This window comes from Pleurodeles waltl, chromosome 9 (assembly GCF_031143425.1).
Source record: "Pleurodeles waltl isolate 20211129_DDA chromosome 9, aPleWal1.hap1.20221129, whole genome shotgun sequence".
Lineage (NCBI taxonomy): Eukaryota > Metazoa > Chordata > Amphibia > Caudata > Salamandridae > Pleurodeles > Pleurodeles waltl.
The window spans coordinates 661,422,134-661,444,972 of record NC_090448.1 but is presented as its reverse complement, the minus strand read 5'-3'; the positions used below and the strand labels follow the sequence as shown (position 1 = coordinate 661,444,972).

General features: G+C 45.8%; 1 protein-coding gene across 1 annotated transcript in view; it reads right to left on the bottom strand.

Annotated features, from left to right (window-relative positions):
- Positions 1-8,602: 8,602 nt before the first annotated feature.
- The window catches only part of LOC138259834 (cytochrome P450 2C18-like), a 209,710-nt gene continuing 195,473 nt past the window's right edge, over positions 8,603-22,839 (bottom strand). Inside the window, exon 9 of the mRNA XM_069207730.1 lies at positions 8,603-9,000. Coding sequence (XP_069063831.1) covers positions 8,816-9,000 — 185 coding nt within the window. The 3' untranslated portion in view covers positions 8,603-8,815. The remainder of the gene's footprint in view (positions 9,001-22,839) is intronic.

The window sequence follows — 22,839 nt, the reverse complement described above, 5'->3', positions numbered from 1 at the left end:
CCCCTACCCCGACCCAATCCCCTCTACCTCAGCCTAGCCCAAGCACACCTTCAGACCAGCATGCACACACATCAACACACAAAAGTGGCTCAGGAAAACTTAAGCACCGTACATCATCACACAGGCACTCACACAAGCACCATCCCCATGCACACATACCAACATCCACTGCCTCCACTGTCTCCCCTCCTCCTCATCCTCCACCTCCCTCCCAGTATTGTCTCCACTCACACCTGCATGCACTACATGATAAGCCACTGCCTCCATCACCAGCACGCCCACCACAACACACCGCTCGTGAGCAATCACCACCCCCACAACCATTCGCACGTCCCCTGTGTCCTCTCCCAGTGTGTCTGTGAGCCCTCCTCCCAAAGTACACAAACGCAGGCACACACCCACTCAACAACCATCCCCCTCACAACAGCCTCCAGCCCATGCACCTTCTCCCAAACTCAGCAGACGTACACCTCCTACAACCACTACCTCTTCCTCCACTCCCACACCCCCTCCATTTTCCCATCCCAGTGTGTTTAAAAAACTTTTCCTAAGTAACATTGATCTCTTCCCTACACCTCCCCCCGTCCTTCCCCTAGGGCCAGGATGTCTAGATCCCAGGCCAGCACCTCAGCCACCAAATCGGCGTCCGCTGTGGTCCCTGCAAGTCCGGGAGGATCAAAGGGGGCACCCATCAGGGCTGCCAGTGTGCCACCTACAGATGGGAAGGACCACCCAATTCCGCCACCTGCTAAGGTTAAGAAAGGGCCGACATGCAGCAGGGGAAAGTCGCACTACCCACCCAGCAAGGCCTCATCCAAACCCAAAGAGGATAGTGCCAAGGTCCCAGCAGCGACTACCAAGGTGGGGAAGGGACACAAGAGCAAGGGCAAGTCACCTCAGGGCATGAAGCATCCTGGTGAGGGGCTGGTGACCACCATTTCCTCAGGCAGGCCAGCAACCTGTACCACGATCAGCAAAGCCGCTACGACTGCCACCTGCACCACCACCTGCACTGCCGCTGCCACAATGTCGGTCACCAGCATCCTCCCAAGTGTTTAGCCGTCTGAGGCTGCCGAAGACGGTCTGGTGTCTCTCTCCACTACTACAGACACCTGCACCACGGGCAGCACCGGCAGCATCTCCGCCGCAGACACCGCTGCAACCACCGCCACCTCCACAGCCATCTGCACCACCACATACCCAGCCGGTGCCACTACATCGGACATCAGCAGCATCCCCAGTGGGCAGCCGTCCGAAGCTGCAGGTGACGTCCTGGACCCTGCACACACCACATGAGGCACTACCACCAGCACTGGCACTACCAGCAGTTTGCAGCCTAAGTCACTGCAGGATGGAGTGTGGCTCTGCCTCCATGGACTATCATGCTACCTGTTCCCTGCACATCTCGTGGCTCAGCCACCCAGGTGGGAGAATGGGAACTGCCACACCCCAGGTGCAGCATCACTGGGCACAATGCCCCCTCCAGAACCAGTGGAGAGATGCATCCAATCCTTGGCAGGATGAAGCACTGGGCACAATGCCCCCTCCAGAACGAGTGGAGATATGCATTCACTCACCCAGTCCTTGGCAGGATGAAGCATACTGGGCACAATGCTCCCTCCAGAACCAGTGGAGAGATGCATCCACTCAACCAATCCTTGGCAGGATGAAGCACACTGGGCACAAAGCCCCCTCCAGAACCAGCAGAGATATGCATCCACTCCCCCAATCCTTGGCAGGATGAAGCACACTGGGCACAAAGTCCCCTCCAGAATCATGGGAGAGATGCATCCACTCACCCAATCCTTGGCAGGATGATGCACACTGGGAACAAAGCCCCCTCCAGAACCAGTGGAACACAACATCCACTAGAGAGACTGTGGCTTTGAACTCCCCAGGAGCAAGCAGTGGGCAAACAACCCACTTGAGAGACTGTGGCTTTGCACTCCCCAGGAGCAAGCAGTGGGCAAACTACCCACTCGAGAGACTGTGGCTTTGCACTCCCCAGGACCAAGCAGTGGGCAAACCACCCACTTGACAGACAGTGGCTTTGCACTCCTCAGGACCAAGCAGTGGGCAAACCACCCACTTGAGAGACTGTGGCTTTGCACTCCCCAGGACCAAGCAGTGGGCATGGAGCGTCCTCGAGGAGCAGTGGCGTAGTAACATCTTCCGGCTGAGGTGCAACCCCTCCCCTTCCCCCTGAGGTGCCTGTGTTTTTTCTACCTGAGGCCCCTGCAGTGTTCTCTCCATTTTGAGGCAGGTTTCATGTGTGGGCTTCGCCCATGATTTTTGGGACCACTGGTCCACGGACATTTATAAGGGACAGTGTACGGCCTTCTGTACATAATGTAAGTATTTGTATATACTGATTTATTTTTATTTGATTGCTATATCTGATTGTTCAAAATATCATTGGTTAAACTCAATTCCTTTTGTCCTTGCGTTCTTCCAGGGGATAACGGGGTGTATCTGTAATGTTGTTGGATGTGTTAGTGTGTATGGTGTTTGGGGAGGGTGGGGGTTAGGGGGGTTGCGTGCCACGTGTGTGTGTAACTGTCTTTTACCTCCCCCCCTCCCCTGTGTGCTAGGTGCAGTACTCACCGTCGTCATCACCGCCACCTTCTTTCTACCCCCTGGTATATTAGTAGATACACCAACATGGGGAGGACCTGCAGTTTGGGCTCCACGGTGTCCTGGTTCTTTGTGGAGTGTCGGAAGGTGAGTGGTTCCCCTTCAGTGTACTGTTTTCGCCGTGCTTTTGATGTTGTTGGTACCGCAGGAACAGCTGGCAGATTGGCCTCTCATGATAGGTTGGGTGGTACATTGTCTTCCGCCTGGCTGTTGGCGGTGTCTGCTGCGGTGTTTGTTGCTACCGCCCTGGCGGTCGGAGTGTTAAAGTGGCTTGTATATGTTGGCGGTTTCCACCATGATCGTAATCCCATTGTTTTTACCGCCGGCCTGTTGCCGGTGTTACCAACGCTTTAACACCGACCGCCAGGGTTGTAATGAGGGCCATAGTCTCCTAAATTATTTTTGTCTTATATTTTGCCCACATGTGTTTGTCACCACACATGCATGTCTTATTTTGGTTACCTGTAGGGACAACCTATGTCAAGACCAAAATTTGCATACTCCGCTTAAATGAATATGATTAATGTTGATACAGCCTAACGCCACATTAGCATACAAAATGACTAATTTGGCGCTAGAACTTCTTAAATCTGGACCTTGATGTGGTATGCATGACACCGATGAGGCTTGTGTGCACGCAGGAATCAACAACATAGATCACGGCCTTAAACAATGCTGTTCCAGCACGTCTTCGCACCAGAGATGAAAATACACTGCATCGCTGACCTATGTTATCCGACATAGGCAAAAGTGCAATAAAATGGCTGCTAGATGTTGAGTCTATTGCTGCAAGATGGCGGCTAGTAGGACGTGTAGTACATTATTCCTAGAGACTAGATGCAAAACAATGGAGCTGTAAGATGGTGGTTTGCATGCCATATTCTGCATGCTTCCTAGAGCCAAGGTGCTGCATAAGTACTAGTAAGATGGTGGCAAGTATTATGCATATTACATTCCAGAATGCTCAGTCTAATGTACAGTGTCCCCTCCAAGAAAGACCCAGCGCTGACAAAATTAAGTCAACTATCCGCCCTACTGTACCAGGAAATCCAACCGTGCCCCAAACTCCCTTCAGGAAACTGCAGCAGTGCTTACCTTGTACGGCTTGTAGCGGACAATAGCCAGACGGATGATAGGAACTTCGGCAGGCAGCATGGGCTCTAAGCAGTGGCTCTTGCTAATCTCAGTGCCAAATTTATGTTGCGGCAAAGAATGGAACAAGAAGGTAAGTATTAAACTCTACATGAATTTACTTCACAATTTATCTTCAGTCATAACGAAGCCACCGCTGTAGTCTCGGCCGGACGCACTCCAACTGACTATTAGTGGAACGCCTCTGTAGTGTTGGGGGCCCTAGGCTCTCATACTACTAAATGCATGACACAAACACATGGTTATACTTTGTACAACTGGCCCAGGGCAAGTGAGCCCGGCCCCTTTTATTAGCACGGTCACCTGACTGGTGACGCCTGTGATGGATGGGTGTGGGGTCAATGTGAGTGTGGAAGCCAGCCCTCAGCAGAGTGGCTAGTGGAAACACTAGAATGTGTCCATAGGACACTACATCCCTCCCAAGCAATATTGAAAATGGACATGTGAGTCAAACTGTAGGAGAGAAATGAGCCAACAAAATGCCACCTAGGCCCATATTTATGGGAAAATTATGGAGCGCGACGCTGTGCCAAAATTGGCAGCACTGCGCTCCCTCATTTTCACAACGCAGGGATGCGCCGTATTTATGTGAATACGGTGAACCCCTGTGTTGTCTCCTGCGCTGGCTCTAGATTTAGCTGCCAGCGCCAATGCAGGCATCCTTGCACCATCGTGCAAGGATATCTGATTTGAGAGGTGTGATTGTTTATGTGCAGGAAGGTGTCCCTTCCAGCACATAAACAATCACTAATGGCACTCTGGCACTTCAGTGTGTGCTGCAGTCTCCACGCTACCACTGGGTGCACGTGCACTGGAGCTGTGGATGGGGACTGAGGGTGGGGCAACTCTTCTCCGCACAGTACTCTTTATGAAGGACGTTGTGGCCCGATGTCCAGTACTTTTGCTTGAGGGGGGGAGGGGTCCGGTATTCAGCACACTGTCAGCGACTGGTTCTTCGGGGGCAGTGCTGGTGCCGTGGGCCCGTCATATGAGGCCGACTGCTCCCCATGTACTTACACGGTGTTGGCAGGGGCATTAGGGGTGGTGTGCTTTCTTTCTGTAACGGCTTCCCCTCTTCCTCACCGATGTCTAGTTTAACAGGGTAAACTCTTCACGGGGTACTTCTCCCACCATTTACTGCCGGGCCCAGATGCAGCATGCAGGGCGGCAGATGGGCTTCTTCACTTCTGGGGGGGCTGCAGTCTCAAGGAGGCAGGACTACCTATGTTTTCTCCCCAAGTGCAGGTGGGGCTGGGGTTGCTCTGGCCAGTGCTTTGGCCTGGCACAGGGGTGGCAGCAGGATGCTCTGTGCCAGCCTTGTTTCAGAGCCTTGCCTCACCTTGAGGGGGTTTGGGATGTATTCCATTCTTGCATCCTCCTTCTCTTTGTCACCACTTGTTGCGCTGGCTGCCGGTTCACACAGTCACTCAGAAGACTGATGGCAGCGGTGGCATCAGACTGTTGCTGGCGGACAGTCTCTTCTCTCCCGTCTTTCCTAGGAAGGAGATGATTCCCCTTCTCTTCATAGGCGACTGTGGGGCGCCTCATGCTCTGAAAACTCTTCCTCCCATGAGGAAAAGCGAAGTAGTGGGAAGCATGCATGTGGGGGTCAGACCCACTCATCGCCACTGTAGTGTTGGGGGCCCTACGCCCTCATGCTACTAAATGCATGACACGGACACATGGTTATGCTTGGTACAACTGGCCCAGGGCATTTGCGCCTTGCCCCTTTTATTAGCAGGGTCACCTGACTGGTGACACCTGTGAAGGATGAGTGTGAGGTGAGTGTGGAAGCCATCCCTCAGCAGAGTGACTGGTGGAAACACTAGAATATGTCCAGCAGGACACTACAGCCTCCAGAGCGAGCCTCAGCAGAGGAACCAAACCACCAACCTTCTACCAAAGAGAGAGTTCTACATTCTCAAGACCTGGCTGTAGAACACAACACAGTACTCATACATTACATAGTGAAAGAAGAGCATCATTTGCCTGCTGTGTAAAGCCTATATGCTATGTACAGTATTTAGGGTTGTTTAAAGAAAGACCATGACAAGTCTATTACGAAAAAACTGCATCACTTTTTGCTGTATTGGAATACCACCTTTCCAAATTATTCTTTAAAGGATAAACAAAAAAATAGTAACTTTTCAAGTAGCCACCATAGGCCATTTTTGCCTTAGCCTTATAGGATGGGAGCGCTAGTATCTTAGAATGATCAGACACAGGAGTATTCTCAAGCAGAGAGCAAATGTGAACACAAAACAACTATAAAACAGTATCTCCAATAAGGTAGAGGAGTTAAAATGCCAGAGTCTACGAATCTACAAAACAGAAAGGTCTGGTGTGTACATTTAGTTTCATGTGCCATCTTTAAAGTCTATGGTACCGCTAATCTCAGAATAGGGATGTGCTCTGGCTTGCGTGACCTCATGTGTTTATTGCTATGTTTTAACTTTTGACAGTGTGAAGTGTGCAGTGCGGCTAGAAGTGTGTTGCTAAACGGTCTAGGTTATGCCTCGCTAGTCGTGCACTTGTACCTTCAATTTAGTATCAGTCAATAAACCATTTTGAACATTTACCCCATTCACAGGTTCCTAGAGATAAAGTTTGCAGAGCAGGTCACATAATTAGATAGATAAATAAATAAATAAATAAATAAGAGAACAAATTATCCCAAACTCTATATTATATTATTCTACACAGACTACTGTGTGAGATTCAACCAGGACTCCGCTAACGCTACTCAATCCCAGGAGAACCTCAATTTGACCTGGGGAGTTTGTCCATTTCTATTCTTTTTTTAGAATTAAGGAAAGCCGATTTGCGTGCACTCAGTAGAAAATACTTATTCCTAATGACTGATATATTATCTGTCATTAAGTCCCAGTCCCCCATTGCCATCCTCTCTAGTGTCTCCAGTACCTCTCTTCTGTGAAGTTACGGCTCCCTAAGAAAGGTTTCCCATGGGACTTTGTGCGATGCAGTATACAATGTGTGCACTGTGTACGGATACATAATACGCTATGGGCCTGAATTAAGAGGAGCAAGCGCCACCTTAGTGCCGCCATAGCATCATTTTGTTTACGCCAAGGCGGAGCTAAAGTGGCTTTTTACACACACCATGTTTACAAAGTGGTCAATGAATGCATTGTGCCACTTTGTAAACCCTTGCACACCCCATTATACCTGCACTGGGCATAATGTATTCAAGGGGGGGCGTTCCCCCGTTAGGTGGGCCGAAAAAATGGCGCAAGGAAATCTAAGACATTTCGTTGAGCCATTATATTCGGCACTTTTAAATAGGGGCGGCTCCTCCGTTAAGGCGGAGGAGTGACCCTGCCAGCAGCAGCCGCTAACAAACTTCTACAATACAACAATCATAACCTATGTTTATTATCGTATTGGAGAAAGTGCGGGGCCATGGGCCATAACAAGCATAGAGGGGGAGTGCTCAGCACTCCCTCCAGTACGCATGTATGTTTGGCTGGTCGTTTCAGGCTGGCCAAACATACATGCGCACTAAGCTCTGTCCAACCTGGCAACGCTGTGCAAGGTTGGAGAGAGAGGGAAGACTACCAGTCTGCCTGGAAGCGCCCTGGCTGGGTGATCTGACCAATCCGAACACTGCTGTCATGCTGCCAGCAGCATGACAACAGGATTCAGATTGGCTGCGGGGCAGGCTAGGTGCCTGTGCCTGCGGCAAAGGAAACAGGAACCGCATGGTGGTGGTGGTGCATTCAGGTAAAAAAAAAAAAATTAATAATTTTTCTTCACCCCCCCTTGCCCCCGCCACGTGCCTCTCCTGCTTTTAACGTAACGCCTGCCTAGAACAGGTGTTAAAAGGGGGCATGCCATCTAATACAATAGGCCCCTACATACTCTGCAGGACTAGTGCTAAAATGGTGGTGCTACTCCTGCTGAGTACATCAATAGCATCTGACGCTATTGCCCCTTACCCTGCGCCATAGTGCGCATATTTTAGAAAAAAAACACCCAGATGGTGGCAGTAGGGGGGTATAGCGGCGCAAGGAAATTGGCGTTGCACTGGTTGCAGCGCCACTTTTCTTAAATCAGACCCTATATGTTATGAATTCTACTTTCCCAGTTCATTTAACAGAAGGACTAGCAGTGGCAATGACCCACTTAGCCAACAAGAATGCTTGCAAAGTTGACCGCTCACTGCTGACATCTGTGTGTGGCCTGCAGTTTATTAGTTATGTTCCCAGACAGGCTAACTCAACCTTTCGTCCTTACAAGGTTCGTAAATTAGTGTATAGCTCGTCTATGCATATCTCTTCGTATTTGTCTTTATTCTTACTTGGAATGCTGGGAGGTTTCATTTCCTTCTGGATAAGCATCCTGCAGGTGACACTTGTCTCTGATCAGTTCCGGGTGAACAGGGTAACTGGTGTGTGAAAGGTCGACACTTTTCTTCTATGGACTAATGTGGGGTCGAGAGAGCAGACAATCCTCTGGGGTGTCAGATATGTAGTACTGGACCCACAATTGGATAGGGATGTGCGAGATATGTGGTAGGTTGCTGATCAGTCTGAAGGAATCCGCATGAGGGATTTGTCTCCTAGAGGATCCAGGAAATGAAAGACTTTGATCACAGTTGAAGAATGGGACGCAAGAAAGGAAATAAGTCAGTCTATTTGGAATAGAGGCATGTTTGTTTGTCGTGGGCTCAGGTTGGCCGTCAAGATCGGTGGTCAATGTGTGTGTGTTGGGGAGATGCTTATGGGGAGAAAATGATAAGAGCATAGCCTATTGTGTCAGGACTCGGAGTCTTATGGAAGAAAACTGATATTGCCCATTTTATAGAAACATGTTTTTAATAAATGCTATTTTATTATAAAATATTTTCAACATCAAAATAGTCTGCTCTGCTTTTCTCACCACCAATTACTATAGGGGATAAAAATGGGGTAGATGATTTTAAAGGGGTATGCAGACAAATGTCACCAGTACGGGTAAATACATCTCTGGCAGCAAACCACAGTGTTTAGCGGAACAATAATCTGGTGTTCTACAGCCGATTGTCGAGGCTTAGCTGGTACAGCGGTGGTAGCTTGGTAAAGGTTTTGAAAACTGGTGTTACGTCTATATCTTTGTGGTCGATGGATGACCGCAGCTTGAAGTTCTGAAGGATTGTGGTGAAAAACAGGAACAGCTCCATTCGAGCTAGCCCTTCTCCAATGCACATCCGTTTCCCTGAAAAGAACATACAATCTGGTAAATATTTTTAAAGAAACATATGCCACTTAATTTTAACAACTAATTCACCAAGCTCATAAATTCTCCTTGCCTTCAAAGTGTGGAAGGAGTTACCCACTTCTAGTCACAATTTTCTGATGGAAAGTGTCAGATCCCTCGTTTCCTGAAACATTCCTTTTCTGAAAGGAAGTAAAATGTGGGTGTGGGCAGAAATGCATTTACATAAGCAGGTTAACACTACCAGTATACCAAGTTTCTTCTCCTCATTGCTCCTACTCTTGGTTTTCTTAAGAATTTCTATGAAATGTGTAGGACACCGGGAGTAGATGACATGCTTCGGCATTGTGTTTGTCCCTGCTGGAGGGATGGTATGTTTCCATGATAGATTTTATTTTGTTATGTGGGTAAAATAAAGATGGATTTATTTTTATATTCCTATTGTGTTTGAAACTGTTTTTGAATACCTCATTAAAAAGAACTGGGACTGTCACTGTAAAAACATGTGATATATTGATTCAAGTATTTTTATAGCGCTGACCTAGCTGCAAGGGCAGCAGAGTGCTTTACATGGCACCTATTAAGAAAACAAACAACATGAATTTAGCAGATTAGGAAGAGAATTGGAATGTTGTAGTCTTCCAGTGCTTCGTGTGTCTTTTAGTTTCAATGCCCTTGTCAAGCCCACCATAACGGCTGCCTCATCTACATGAACAGCAAGATGAACAGCAAGATGAACAGCTTAGGCGTAGCCGATTGGTCTTGGCAATGGGAGTGCTTAATTAGAGCTATGCAAGAAGCACCTTATTATTGACACTACTTGAATTTGTTTGGGGTTTTTAGAGTTCTCACACAGTTTGCGTATGTCTTCTTTCCTGGAAGAGCAGGGTAAGAGACTGCGCGGGACCTGGTGCAGAGGAGCGCACCGAGGAGCCTGGGGAGATGTATGGACAGTGGGCACAGCAATGGGGGTATTCGGAAGGCGTGGTTTGCAGAGAGCCCTTGCTCGGGTTTTAGGCCCGAGGGTTGTGCCTTCTCGGATACAGACACCCGGCCTCCTCCATGGGATGCTGTGTCCATGAGGTCGGAATGGGAAGCACATTTCCTGGGGCTGCTTTAGACGCACACTGAACGGATTGTCAATGAGGCTCTGGGGTTGGTTTCTCTATCCCTAGAGTTGCACGTCGCTGGAGCTTGCAAAAATCTGCATTGCGTAGGTTTTGCACAGGATCTCCATTCTCTGGGGTTTGCAAGAGTTCTCCGTCCTCGGCACGACACATTCCCTGATTTTGCCAGGTAGCTGTATTATTTGGTGCTTGCATGGGAGTTATATCCTTTACATGAGGGTGAGTGCACGGGGCTGGTTATCTAGGGTGGGTACGGGTGCACATACCCTGGGGCATATTTATACTCCGTTTGCGCCGAATTAGCGTCGTTTTTTTCGACGCAAATTCGGCGCAAAACTAACGCCATATTTATACTTTGGCGTTAGACGCGTCTAGCGCCAAAGTATGGGCAAATAGCGTCATTTTTTTGCGTGAACGCCTTCCTTGCGTTAATGAGATGCAAGGAAGGCGTTCCCGTCTAAAAAAATGACGGCGACGCAAATGCGTCGTATTTATACTCCCGGGCAAAAATCACGCCCGGGAGTTGTCGGGTCAAAAAACCCCGCATTTGCGCCACTTTTTAACGCCTGGGTCAGGGTAGGCGTTAAGGGGCCTGTGGGCTCAAAATGAGCCCACAGGTGCCCTCCCATGCCCCCAGGGACCCCCCTGCCACCCTTGCCCACCCTAGGAGGACACCCAAGGCTGGAGGGACCCACCCCAGGGACATTCAGGTAAGTTCAGGTAAGTATAATTTTTTTTTTTTTTATATATTTTTTTTTGGCATAGGGGGGCCTGATTTGTGCCCCCCTACATGCCACAATGCCCAATGACCATGCCCAGGGGACAGAAGTCCCCTGGGCATGGCCATTGGGCAAGGGGGCATGACTCCTGTCTTTACTAAGACAGGAGTCATGTAAATGGCGTCTGGGCGTCGTTAAAAATGGCGCAAATCGGGTTAAGACGATTTTTAGCGTCAACCTGACTTGCGCCATTTTAAGACGCCCTAACGCCATTTTTCCCAACGCCGGCGCTGCCTGGTGTACGTGGTTTTTTTCCACGCACACCAGGCAGCGCCGGTCTGCTTGCGCCGGCTAACGCCATTCAATAAATACGGCGCCCGCATGGTGCTTCAGAATGGCGGTAGCCGGCGCAAAATTTTTTGACGCTAAACTGCGTTAGCGCAATTTAGCGTCAAAAAATATAAATACGGGCACCTGTGTTTTAGCTACGTTGCACGTGGTTGGGTCGGCGAGGTCTGCAACATCTGCACAGTTTTCACGTTGTTCGTGGCGAGCACGACATCAGAGGTCTGTATTGGAGGATGCGTTTATTTGGGTATTTCCGGTCAGAAAACTGAACCATGCGCGGTCCAGCACTCTCTGCCCTTACCCTCAACCTCAACAGCAAACTTTGCTGCCCGCACTTACCTGAAAACAGAAAGCAAATCCCTAGAGCGGCTGGCACAGGAGGAGGAAGCGGTGGCATGTAGCATGATGAAACACTTGAAAGCAATACTCCTGCTGCTCTAAATTCTGCCAATCGTTCCCCACATACTTGCATATGATTTACTAGTCTCCGTTTTGATGTTTGTCAAAACATTGTTAAAAGATTGTTTCACTCATTGGTTTTGTTCTCCTAATCATAGCGAAAAACATGCCACCTCATAAATAAAAACATTATCTACCTGTAAGCATGTATAGCTGATACTCTTTTGAATAACATAAAATACAATGTTGGAACTACCAACTCAACCGTTTCCATGAACAATATATATTTTCTGGCCAGTAATTGGAACATTGTGAAAAACGTCTCTACATCCCACCTCGAGCTGTACATTGCCTTTGGTGGTCTCTTGAGTCTTCTCTTGATTCTAATACTTTTCATTTCTTTGCAATCTCAAAGATCACTGCATGTCAAACTAACTTCCTTCAGTGAATGTAAAACCGCTGATCGGGAACAGATTATTTTTTCCATATGACAAACACTACATAAACCAGTTTACCAATATTAGGCATCAGCTTTCAAGAGCTGTACACTACTTACTAATCACTGATACACTCAAACACCCACACTTCCCATGTACCTTTATTCATTTTCCTAGTACATGGTGTCCAAGTTCTCTAAGCAAACCTGCAGCCCTCTCAAAGGCCTTCAAACTCTCTCGATATATTGATGTCTTCCAAACATGTAGGTTCAACACATTAATTTCCACGAAAGAATGTTCCTTTCTTGTAAATTGTAAAAGTCCATTCTTTGCTGGAATTAAATAGGGCTCCTATATAGCATTTCCAACAATACCTAAAACTAGGATAGGAATTCCCAAATTCTGCTGCATTTCCTTACATATCTTGTCATTCAGCAGTCATTCACTGTATTTCCTTAGATAACAAACTTCAATTTACTGCTTAAGGTTCTTTTCTTTCTAAATACAATGCTGTGTGTCCTATCTTGTACTCTAGACAATCCCCAATAGCCCCCTGGATAGATGTGACAAGGATTTATTGTACTGCACTGGTGTCACTTTGTCTATCCTCTCAACATTAGCGGACAACCTTCTATCTTATTCTGAAAAGTTTGCAATGCTCCAAAACTTGCTTTTAATTTCAATCTATTTTTTATGCATGGCCTTTCCACCCTAAATTCATCTGCCCCATCACCATCTGTCCTAATGTGGCTCCCTGACCAAGACGGCTTGCATGAACTCCGAGATCATTCTGAAAATTGCTTTGCTGTCCCAAACCTCTACATTTGCTATCCACCAAGAAAGTTCCTCTCTTTCATCCTGCATTAACTGAACCTTGTCTGCCTATCACAATCCCAGGCAAAACCCTCTCTCTTTCAAACTTGGCAAAGCCCTGTAATGCGGGACCCCGTAAACACTGTGAAAATTAATGATTACAATAGACCTATCACCTTTGCGAAACTCTTCAAACACACTTCTTTTTCATCAAAAGCGTAATTTCCAAATTTACCTTCTGCACCATCTCAATGGGTAACTTTAACAAAGCACATTCTGTTTGCACATGAAACCCCAAAAACTCTATCTTCTCCAATATTCAAGACCAAAGTCTCCTAATTTATGCAAAACCCCAATTTCGCCAAAGACTCCTCAAATTTTGAACTAGCCTGTCCTGACTCTGGACACAATTAAGATGTCCAGATAAACTATCATGCCCACTCCCCTTGCTCTAAATAAGCCGTTACCAGCCTTAGTATTTTCATAAAAACACCACGGTGCTAAGGATAGTTGAAAAGGCATGCTCACAACTTGGTATAACTGGACCATCCACCCGAAATGCAAATTACTATGTCTCACCTCTACCATAGCAATAGTGAAGTATGTATCTTTCATATCAGTTTCACTAATCAATCTTGCTCCTGTAAAACGTCTAAAGCTATGGAAGTAAACAAACATGTCCTAATAAACTTCAACATACATTCACCATGTGATAAACCTTTTGTTTGAATAGACACTTGTTAGCCATATTTCCTCATCTATGATTTATACCCGCTGATACTGCCTTGTGATACTCTGCCATCAAAGCTACATTGGCATTATCTGGTAAACAAATTGCCTTAGGCTCACACTGCTTTAATGATCTCTCTGACCTTCTAAATGTGAGTAAAAAAGTTATCTCAGGGTCTAGGTTTGCAGTTAAATTTTACACTCAATGTTCAGTCTTCAGCATTCCTGTCTGCTCTTTCCTCTCTGTCCTGAAATCTCCAAATCCTCTGCTTCATATAATTAGCCATTTAATGAAATTAGCCATATGTTCTAATATACACCACTCTGCACCACGTGGAAGGCGAATAGCAGCACTTTTGAATACGTTATTTCCTTTTGATCCCTTATGACCTCCTGTTAAATGCTGTTGTCATCTTCTTCTGGAAACTCATTTTTAATACCAAACTTTTAATCATAAATGTATTCATCAAATGCAACCGTCTTGTTTTCTGTTTACTTCATCATTGACCATTCATCCTCCCCAAAGGGATTATTCCGCTTCTCCTTTTTGCCGCTTTGGGCACCAGGCCTTCTAGTACCAGATGGGGCACATCTTTCTCTCTCACAGGGTGCTTTGACCATTCACCTTCTCAAAGCTATAACTTCCCTTCACAAATTCTTCACCATTCCCCTACATTTGTCTTCCTTATATTCCAAATCATCTTCTTCATCCTCAGATTTTATCCAAAACGTATCCTCTGAGTTGTTTCATCTTTTCCTTTTACCCATGGCTGTTTTCACAGCCCCTCTGTCTCAAAGTCTGCTCTTGCACCTTTTCACCTAATACAATATTGCCTTGACCCTTACACTATACCACCATTCATTTTCTACTTAGTGTCCTTCCACCAAACGTTTCATTATTTTCAAAAGATCCCCTTATCCTTTTTAATATTTCTTCCTCAAACCTTTACTCACACACAAGGCTTACCCTTTTGACTCACAACCATCGACAAGTGTTGTCAAGGCCAACAGCTTTGCCTTGTTTTAAGTATCTGTGTTTGTTGTTCTGTGGCATGCTTGATGCAATAACAGAACATTTAAAAAGGTGCCCAAATACTGGTTATCTGTGTGAAGCACAGGATTTAAATCCACATATTTGAAGACACTTGCTTAATTACATAGGCCACACCTCTAGAAAAAATTCCTGTTAGACCTGGCCCTTTTTGCAGGGTCATGCCCAAACTTTTAGCCTCCTTCCGCCTATTTTCTTCTGACCAGTTTTTGTTGGCTTTATGGCTCTGGGCACTTTACGACTGCTAACCAGTGCTAAAGTGCATATTCTCTCTGTGTAAATTGTATTGGTGATTGATTTATCTCTGAATGGAATGTTTGATTTACTAGTAAGACCCTAGTGAAGTGCACTAGAGGTGCCCACGCCTGTAAATCAAATGCTACTAGTGGGCCTGCAGCACTGATTGTGCCACCCACATGAGTAGCCCTGTAAACATGGCTCAGACCTGCCACTGCAGTGTCTGTGTGTGCAGTTTTAACCTGCCAATTCGACCTGGCAAGTGTACCCACTTGCCAGGCCCAAAGCTTTCCTTTTTTATACATGTAAGGCACCCCTGAGGTAGGCCCTAGGTAGCCCCATGGGCAGGGTGCAGTGTATGTTAAAGGTTGGACATGCACTGATGTGTTTTACATTTCATAACAGTGAAATACCTCCAAATTAGTTTTTCACTCTCTCATAGGTTAACATGGGGTCTGCCTTTAAAATATCTTTTAAAAGGAAAAGTTTGACGCACCACCTGCAAAGCGGATGTAAAACAGATGCCCCACCCGCCTCGCAGCTGAAATCGATGCACTACCAGCATCACAGCTGTGAAATCGATGCATCACCAGCATCACGGCTGGAGAAACAACACAACACATGCTTGCGGCTGCTGAAAACGACACAAACCCCACACAGCGCAGTCTTCCATCACCATGCGGCTAGACTTCTCACACATCATTGCCAGGCGTCCAAAATCATCATGAACCTGCACAGACCCGAGGTGCCCCGTCTAGAAAATGCCACACGGCCTCACTTGTGAGTGTCAAAATGACGCATTGCTGAATTTTTCGGCGCACGCTCGCCCAGGCGGCTTTATTTTTTATGCAAACCAGGTAATTTGTGTAACAACAACGTTTCCATTGTTTTCTATGGAGTAAGACTTTTTTTCTTTGAAAATTCATAACTTTATTTGTGCATGTTGGATTTTTGTCATTTTGGTCTTGTTTGGTTTATATAAATATTGGTTATTTTTCTAAACTGGTGTGGTGTTCATTTTGTACGGTTTTCACTGTATTTCTGTGTGTTTGGGTACAAATACTTTACACATTGCCTTTGAGATAAGCCTGACTGCTTGTGCCAAACTACCAAGGGGGTGAGCAGGGGTTGTCTTAGGAGTATAACTCCCTTGCCCTGACTAGAGTGAGGGTCGCTGCTTGGAGAGAGTGCACACTGACTGCCAACCAGAGACCCCACTTCTAACAATTCCTATCTGTGCCATGCCCCTTTTAGAGACCCTTCACCTTCTCTGTCCAACTTAAAGCACTGCTCCACACAATTGCACCCCCGTAGCTCTTAACTTTCGGAAGACCCTGACAAAATTACTTCCAGGTACACTCTTTACCAACAGCAACAGCGAAGGCTACTCATTTCTCAACATTTGCTTATTGGTTGGAGTTCCCTGTGATCTCTTGATGGTGGCAGTTCTTTGGATAGTTCTGTGATTGAGAAGTCTGGAGCTCTGCTGTGGTTACCCAATGTATATGGGAAAAATTCAGGGATCTGCCCACATAACCCCACCAAAACTGGGCCATAGATACATATGCATATACACCAAAACACATGATAGTGGGGACCAATAATCAAGAATTCATTGCCAAACCAGAGAAGGGCGTAGGGAAAAATGGGGGTTGTGCGTCAAAAAATGGTGCAAGTCAGGTTAGAGTAAAAAATGATGGCTCCAACCGGACTTGCACCATTTTTTGACGCACAACCCCCACTGAAATAACTCCTGTCTTAGCAAAGACAGGAGTCATGCCCCCTTGCCCAATGGCCATGCCCAGGGGACTTCTGTCCCCCTGGGCATGGCCATTGGGCACAGTGGCATGTAAGGGGGCCCAAGTAAGGCCCCCCCATGCCACTATAAAAAAATAAAAAATTATACTTACCTCTACTTACCTGTACTTACCTGTGATGAGTTCCCCCATCCATGGGTGTCCTCCAGGGGTGGGGAGGGTGTCAGGGGGTGTCCCTGGGGGCAGGGAAGGGCACCTCTGGACTGTTTCCATGGTCAGAGACCATGGAAGTGAGCCCACAGGCCCCTTAACGCCTGCTCTCACCCAGGCGTTAAAAAACAACGCACATCAGGCTGTGCGCCATTTTTTTAAGGCCCATCCCCTCCAGTGTGTCAAAATGACCCATGAGTATAAATGAGGCGCACAGGCCTTAAAGTCATTTTTTGGACAGGAACGCCTACCTTGCATGTCATTAACGCAAGGCGGTTTCCCGCATCCAGAAAATGACGCACACAGAGGAATTCTGACATTCGCGGGGTTGGGCGTCATTGTATAAACATATTGTTAGGTTTGCGCCAAATTTGCGTCAACATTTTTCACGCAAATTCGGCACAGACAGAGTCTAAATATGCCCCTCTATTTCTCAGGAATGGGGCACACTCCTCAGACAATTAATTCAACAGAAGACTCCAGACGATCCTTCTTCCTGAGGCCCATACCAACACGCACTGAACCTGCACCCTCTCATGCGCGCACCAGCCCTACACATCGCCGTCACCTGTACCTGCTGCCAAAACGTCTTGTATCTCCTCCCCGCTCTCATTAATAAAAGTGTGCACTGACCTAGATACTCAGACCCGACATCTCTGTTCCTTGAATGCTGCCTGCAGTTTTATACTTACACTGTATTGCGATGTCTACCCCCCCCACCCCACAGCTACCACCTGCACCCCCCTTCTCCCAGTTACAACTGTTTAATATAGCAGTATTAAGGTTGTATGGCTCTCAATGTGGGATCACAGCATATACTACTACTGTACCGATTGCATATCTTGCGTTACCCATGAAATGTTCATGTATCACTGTTATACCAAAGACATCTGATCTGTGAATTCCCTGAACAGGGATTCGTGTGACACCCCATATTGTTTGTATATTGGTAAAAGCCTGCAATAAAAACATTTTTAAAAAAACATAATTAATGCTACCGTAGATAGCATTTCGAAGCATGCCCCGTTGATCACTGATTTGAACTTGATTCCTTCTTAACCTCATTCGAATAGATGGCGATTGCATTATTCTTCATTAAGTGACGTGCACTTTTCCTCTTCCTTTCTTTCATTTCCCTCGGAATTATTTAGGAGTAATGAGGGTCCAGGTATCTCACAACAACTTTTCTGGGATTCTTTTAAAGCAACGGCACGCAGATTTATTATCAATTTTGTATCAAAGAAAAAGAAATACAATGGTAAAACATAAGGCTTTGCCCTTGTCTATTAAAATATTAGAGCATCAATTTCACTCTTCTAAATCGGAGGTTGAGCTCATAAACCGAGTCCATTAACATTTTATGAAACCTCCGCAGATGATGCCTCCACTGCCAAGTCATACTTTCTTTTTTCCCCTTTTTTTGTCATACTTTATTCAGTTGTGTTCACAACCCTAAAAGTGCACATGCAATATATAAGAATAAAACAGTGTGTAATAAAAACAGTTGATATATATACAAAACAGCAGTGAAATCATTACGTTAAAACTAATAAATAATAATGTCAACCTTACGTATCCCCGCTATCAATCTCTTCCTAGTACGCAGACAACATATAATGAAATTTATCACAGCATGACACAACTAAGGAGTACCTAATTGCTGTATGCGAGAAAAAGCCTCCTTATGAGATCTATTAGAATGACAGCATAAAAGGGTTCTAAGAAAAACATTCCTATGGGTTGTATGGAATCCAGAGAAAAGGATAAAGTGCAACATGCTCTGGTTACGTTTACCATCATATGGACATGCGGGGAGAGACAAAAACCATGATCCTTGAGTGGGGAACACCATTAAAAAATGAACAAGATTAAAATGCAGTTGTGTAAGACGAAACCTATGCAATTCTTTTGAGATAATTTGGAAGTAAACCTCTGGGGCAGAGCTCACAGTTGTACTCCAGCAAAGTACTCCTGAATCCCTCTTCTGCAGTTCAGCCCCATGCACATTAAAACGATTTTTTACAAAACAAGCCTTTAGCCAGATCAGGAGCTAGGTGGCAAGAACTCTCGGGTGTGAGTATAGCAATGAAACCCCTAACTCAGTAAAGGACTCAATATAGGTCAACCATGGTATTCTAAGAACATTATCTAAGGCAAGACAACCTAATAAAATTGCTTCAGTGCAGTGGAGTGCAGTGCAGTTTTCCTCCAAGCTCTTAACTGTGTTAGAATGAGTTGCAGTTTAAAGTAATCTTCAACAAAGCCCAACCCCACCTCAGCATGGCAATGGGCGGTGGACGAGGATTGTGGAACTGCCATGAGCCTTCCTATGAATCTATTCTCAGTCTTTTGTATGTGGCTGACATCTGTGTCCCCTCCCCCCAAACTCCTGCAGCAAAAGTACCACCCAATAAACATTTGCTTTTATATATGTGGACTATTTCCTACACTGTTCTGTGCCCAAGCCTCCTACTAAAACAGAAGAACTTAATCAATAGATCTTTGGAATTGAAGTGATCTAATTTTCAACGAAAATCTCCAGTTGAAAGTTGCATCCAGCAGAATTTATAGCAAAATGAAATTAGGGATTTTAGCCACCTCTACACCCGAGATTGTAAATTTCCTGGATTTAAAAAAATGGGACCACATTTCATGATAAAAGATTTGGAGAGGTTTGTCTTCAGACCCAGAGCAACCATAAAAGAGTTGAAAGCATTCATAGGTATCTGCTGCCCGTTAGCAGTTCTAGCCAAAAGGCCAACATTGTTTGCATACAAAAGGAGAGGGGCAAGGTGGGTACCTATTTTAACCAAACCTCTGCCTTTTTAAAAAATACATTTTATTGGGTTTTGACAAAATGAGGGACCCTGGACGGCCCATGATGCAATCATTGAAAGGGGAAGTACCCCAAAACAACAAAGAAACATACATTAAACATTGCACTGTGATTTAATACCCACCCCCCTCCAGTCCATCCCGCACCCCAAAATATTTCCATGTACAAACATGCGAGCACCAATAAATCTCTCCCGCCGTAATATCGTACAGTTGATTTCGTTATCTAGGTGAGTCTCTGCTATACATATCAGAGCCAAAACCATCCCCCGACAGTCAGCCCTGCACTGCCTTATCTTCTGGTGTTTCTGCGGGCAGCCCCGAGCCTGGAATACTGCAATCTCAAGGCCCATACAATGGTCAATCCCCTTTTTCCATGTTCCCACCAATGGTGGAGAGCCAGCTTTCCACAATTTAGCGATATCTTGCTTTGCCACGGTGAGTCTTAGAAACAGCAGTTGATGTTTATAGTGATTTTCCCCAGCCTGTCATGTCTGCCTTTTTTAAACAGGAAGTCTATATATATAAAGTAAAATAAAAAGTGCTAAGACACAGCTTTTCCATACCCCAACAGAAGCATTCAATTTTGGCGGTAAATCTCTTTCTGTACTATATTGAATCTTGGCTGGTGGAGCAGGTCTACAATAGCCCTTATATCCCACAGCATAGGCCACTGCACAGAATTAAAGGTACAGGTGAGGTCCATAAATGCTAGATGCATAGTTTCTATATTGGCACTAACATATTATAGCGTGATAAGGTAGAGGTTAAGACTCTGATCCACTGTGCCAACTCTGTGATGAAACCCGAACTGCACATCAGACAAAACCTTATTCTCATGAGTCCATTCTTCAAGTTTCGACAATACCGCCCTTTCCAAGATTTTAAAAATGCTATCCAGCAGTAAGATATGGCAATACCAATTGGGCTGGGCTTGTTCCCCTTTTTAAAAATGGGGACAACTATTGCTTTCTGCCATGACGGAACCAATTGGCCTACTATAGCTGCTTTAAAGACATTTGTAGTGATAGGGACAATACTATTTTCAATGGCCAGTTTGATATCATTAATATCAATTGACTGACTCACGATGGCAGCAGGTTCATGATCATAAGTAGGTGCCTCATGGGGGCAGAACTCCGATTCTGACTATTGCATGGGTCGAAGATTTTAGAGAAATGCTTGACCCAGGCAGAAACTGGGGTGACATTGCCAATCTGTGGTCTATTGCCACTGCAAATAAAGGATGACTACCCTCCAAAAAGCACTAGAGTCCTTTAACTTTCCTGCAGTCACCAGATCTTCCCATGTCCTGGCCCTTACCTCTGTTATCCTGACCATGATGGCTGCCTAATAGGTCTTCCTAGCTGGATTCACTTTTATCATCGTCGGTGGACTCTTCTCTAAAGCTAATTTAAGACTTTTATGGGCAGAGGAGCATAAGAGATTAAACCAACCTGCTTTATCTGGGCAGGAACGCTTTTTCATTGGGAGTCTTTGCATAATATAAGCACCAAGAGACATGAATGCATCAATAATGGCCCCTGGGTCGCCCTTCTGTGTTAAACTGTGTTGGATTAATGCTTGGTTATTCTCCATGAGTTTCTTCATAACTTGAACCGTATCCACCTGATGCCACTTAATACGGACCCCCTGTTTTTAGTAAAACCTATGGCTCTGCACAAAGTGCAGGTATCTGCGGTGTTAAGAATCAAATACAGATATAAAGTAAGGGTTTATGATCACTAATACAAAAGGTGACTACCTCATAGTTCAGAAAAAGGGGGACCAAGCTAGAGGAAATAAAATATGATCAATAAAAGTGCATTATCTTGAGCCATGGAAAGTCGGAGGAGAATCAGTAGTAGGAGACTTAAAATCCTCAGTGAAAATTAGATCATAAGATAAAATTATTCTATTTGAAGCATACCCGTAAGGAGCGTGTTTAAAGGTGTGTACAGGTTGAATCCTGGTCATCATACAGCCCACAGACTACAGCAGATTCTGGGTTACAGGTACGGATGTTGAACTCCCCCACCCACAAGACCATGGTATTACTTTTCTGCAGGGATTCCACTCTTAACAGATGGTCTTCTAAATCGTCAACATCCTTAGTCACAGTGGTGTCAAAGATGTTGTGCTAAAACTTTATTAAAAATGTCAAAGATTGAGGAAGCTTGAATACCAATATTTGATAATAAGGGGTATACAACAACTCCTTAACAGACAATTTTGTGAGTTTGACAGAAACAATAGTGCAAGACCACCATTAGCAGAAGATGAAATGATTGGGAAATAGAATGCAGAATACCCATTTAAATGCCCTGGTTCACAAGCCTATGTCTTCTGACAGCCGATGATATCATGCAGGTTAATAAATTGCAGTCAGTCTGGATTAGTTAGCTAGACCTGTAAACTTGCCACATTGCAAGAAATTATTTGAAGGCCCAAGGTGACTGCCAGGACTGTTGTGCAAATGGTTAAAGGAACCCTCTCCAGAAAGCAATACCCAACATCATCAGTGGGAATCAAGGCAGAACAAGTGAGTCAATCTGAAGGGATGGCTCCTTCGTAATAGCGAAGGAGCGTCTCCCCCCTGGCTAAGCCAGGAGCTAAAAATAAAACGATATTTCTTTATTGTTTTATCTTCCAGCTGCTGGCTCAGCCAGCAGCATGTGAAGGGAGGAGTGGAGTTCGGCCACGGGAGAAGGGTTGGGGAGGGGGAGGAGGAGCGAGTGCAACTAAGTGTGCATGTGTGTTTGGCCACCCATCTTAGGAAGGCCCAACACACATGCGCACTTAGATTTCTCCAGCCTGGCTATGTTGAACAGCCAGGTTGGAGAAACTACACAGACCCCAGGGCAGTGTCTGAGCGCCATTCCAAGCTGCTCAGATCAATCCTGATGCTGCTCTCATGCTAGCTTTAGCATGAAAGCAGTGCCAGGATTGCTGGGGAACCTGTGTTGGTGTCCCAGTGAATGCTGGGACACTAGAAGAAGAGCAGCGAGGTGGCAGGAGGCAGTGGCAACGGGAAGAGGTACGTTTTTTTAAATTATTTTTTTATTCCCCTCCCCACTGAACCACCCACCCCTCCCCATGAGATTTGCGGCTGCCGCTGCATTCCATCTGAAGCAGAGACGAAAAAGGTGAAAACCTATTGCTCGGCAGCGACAGACT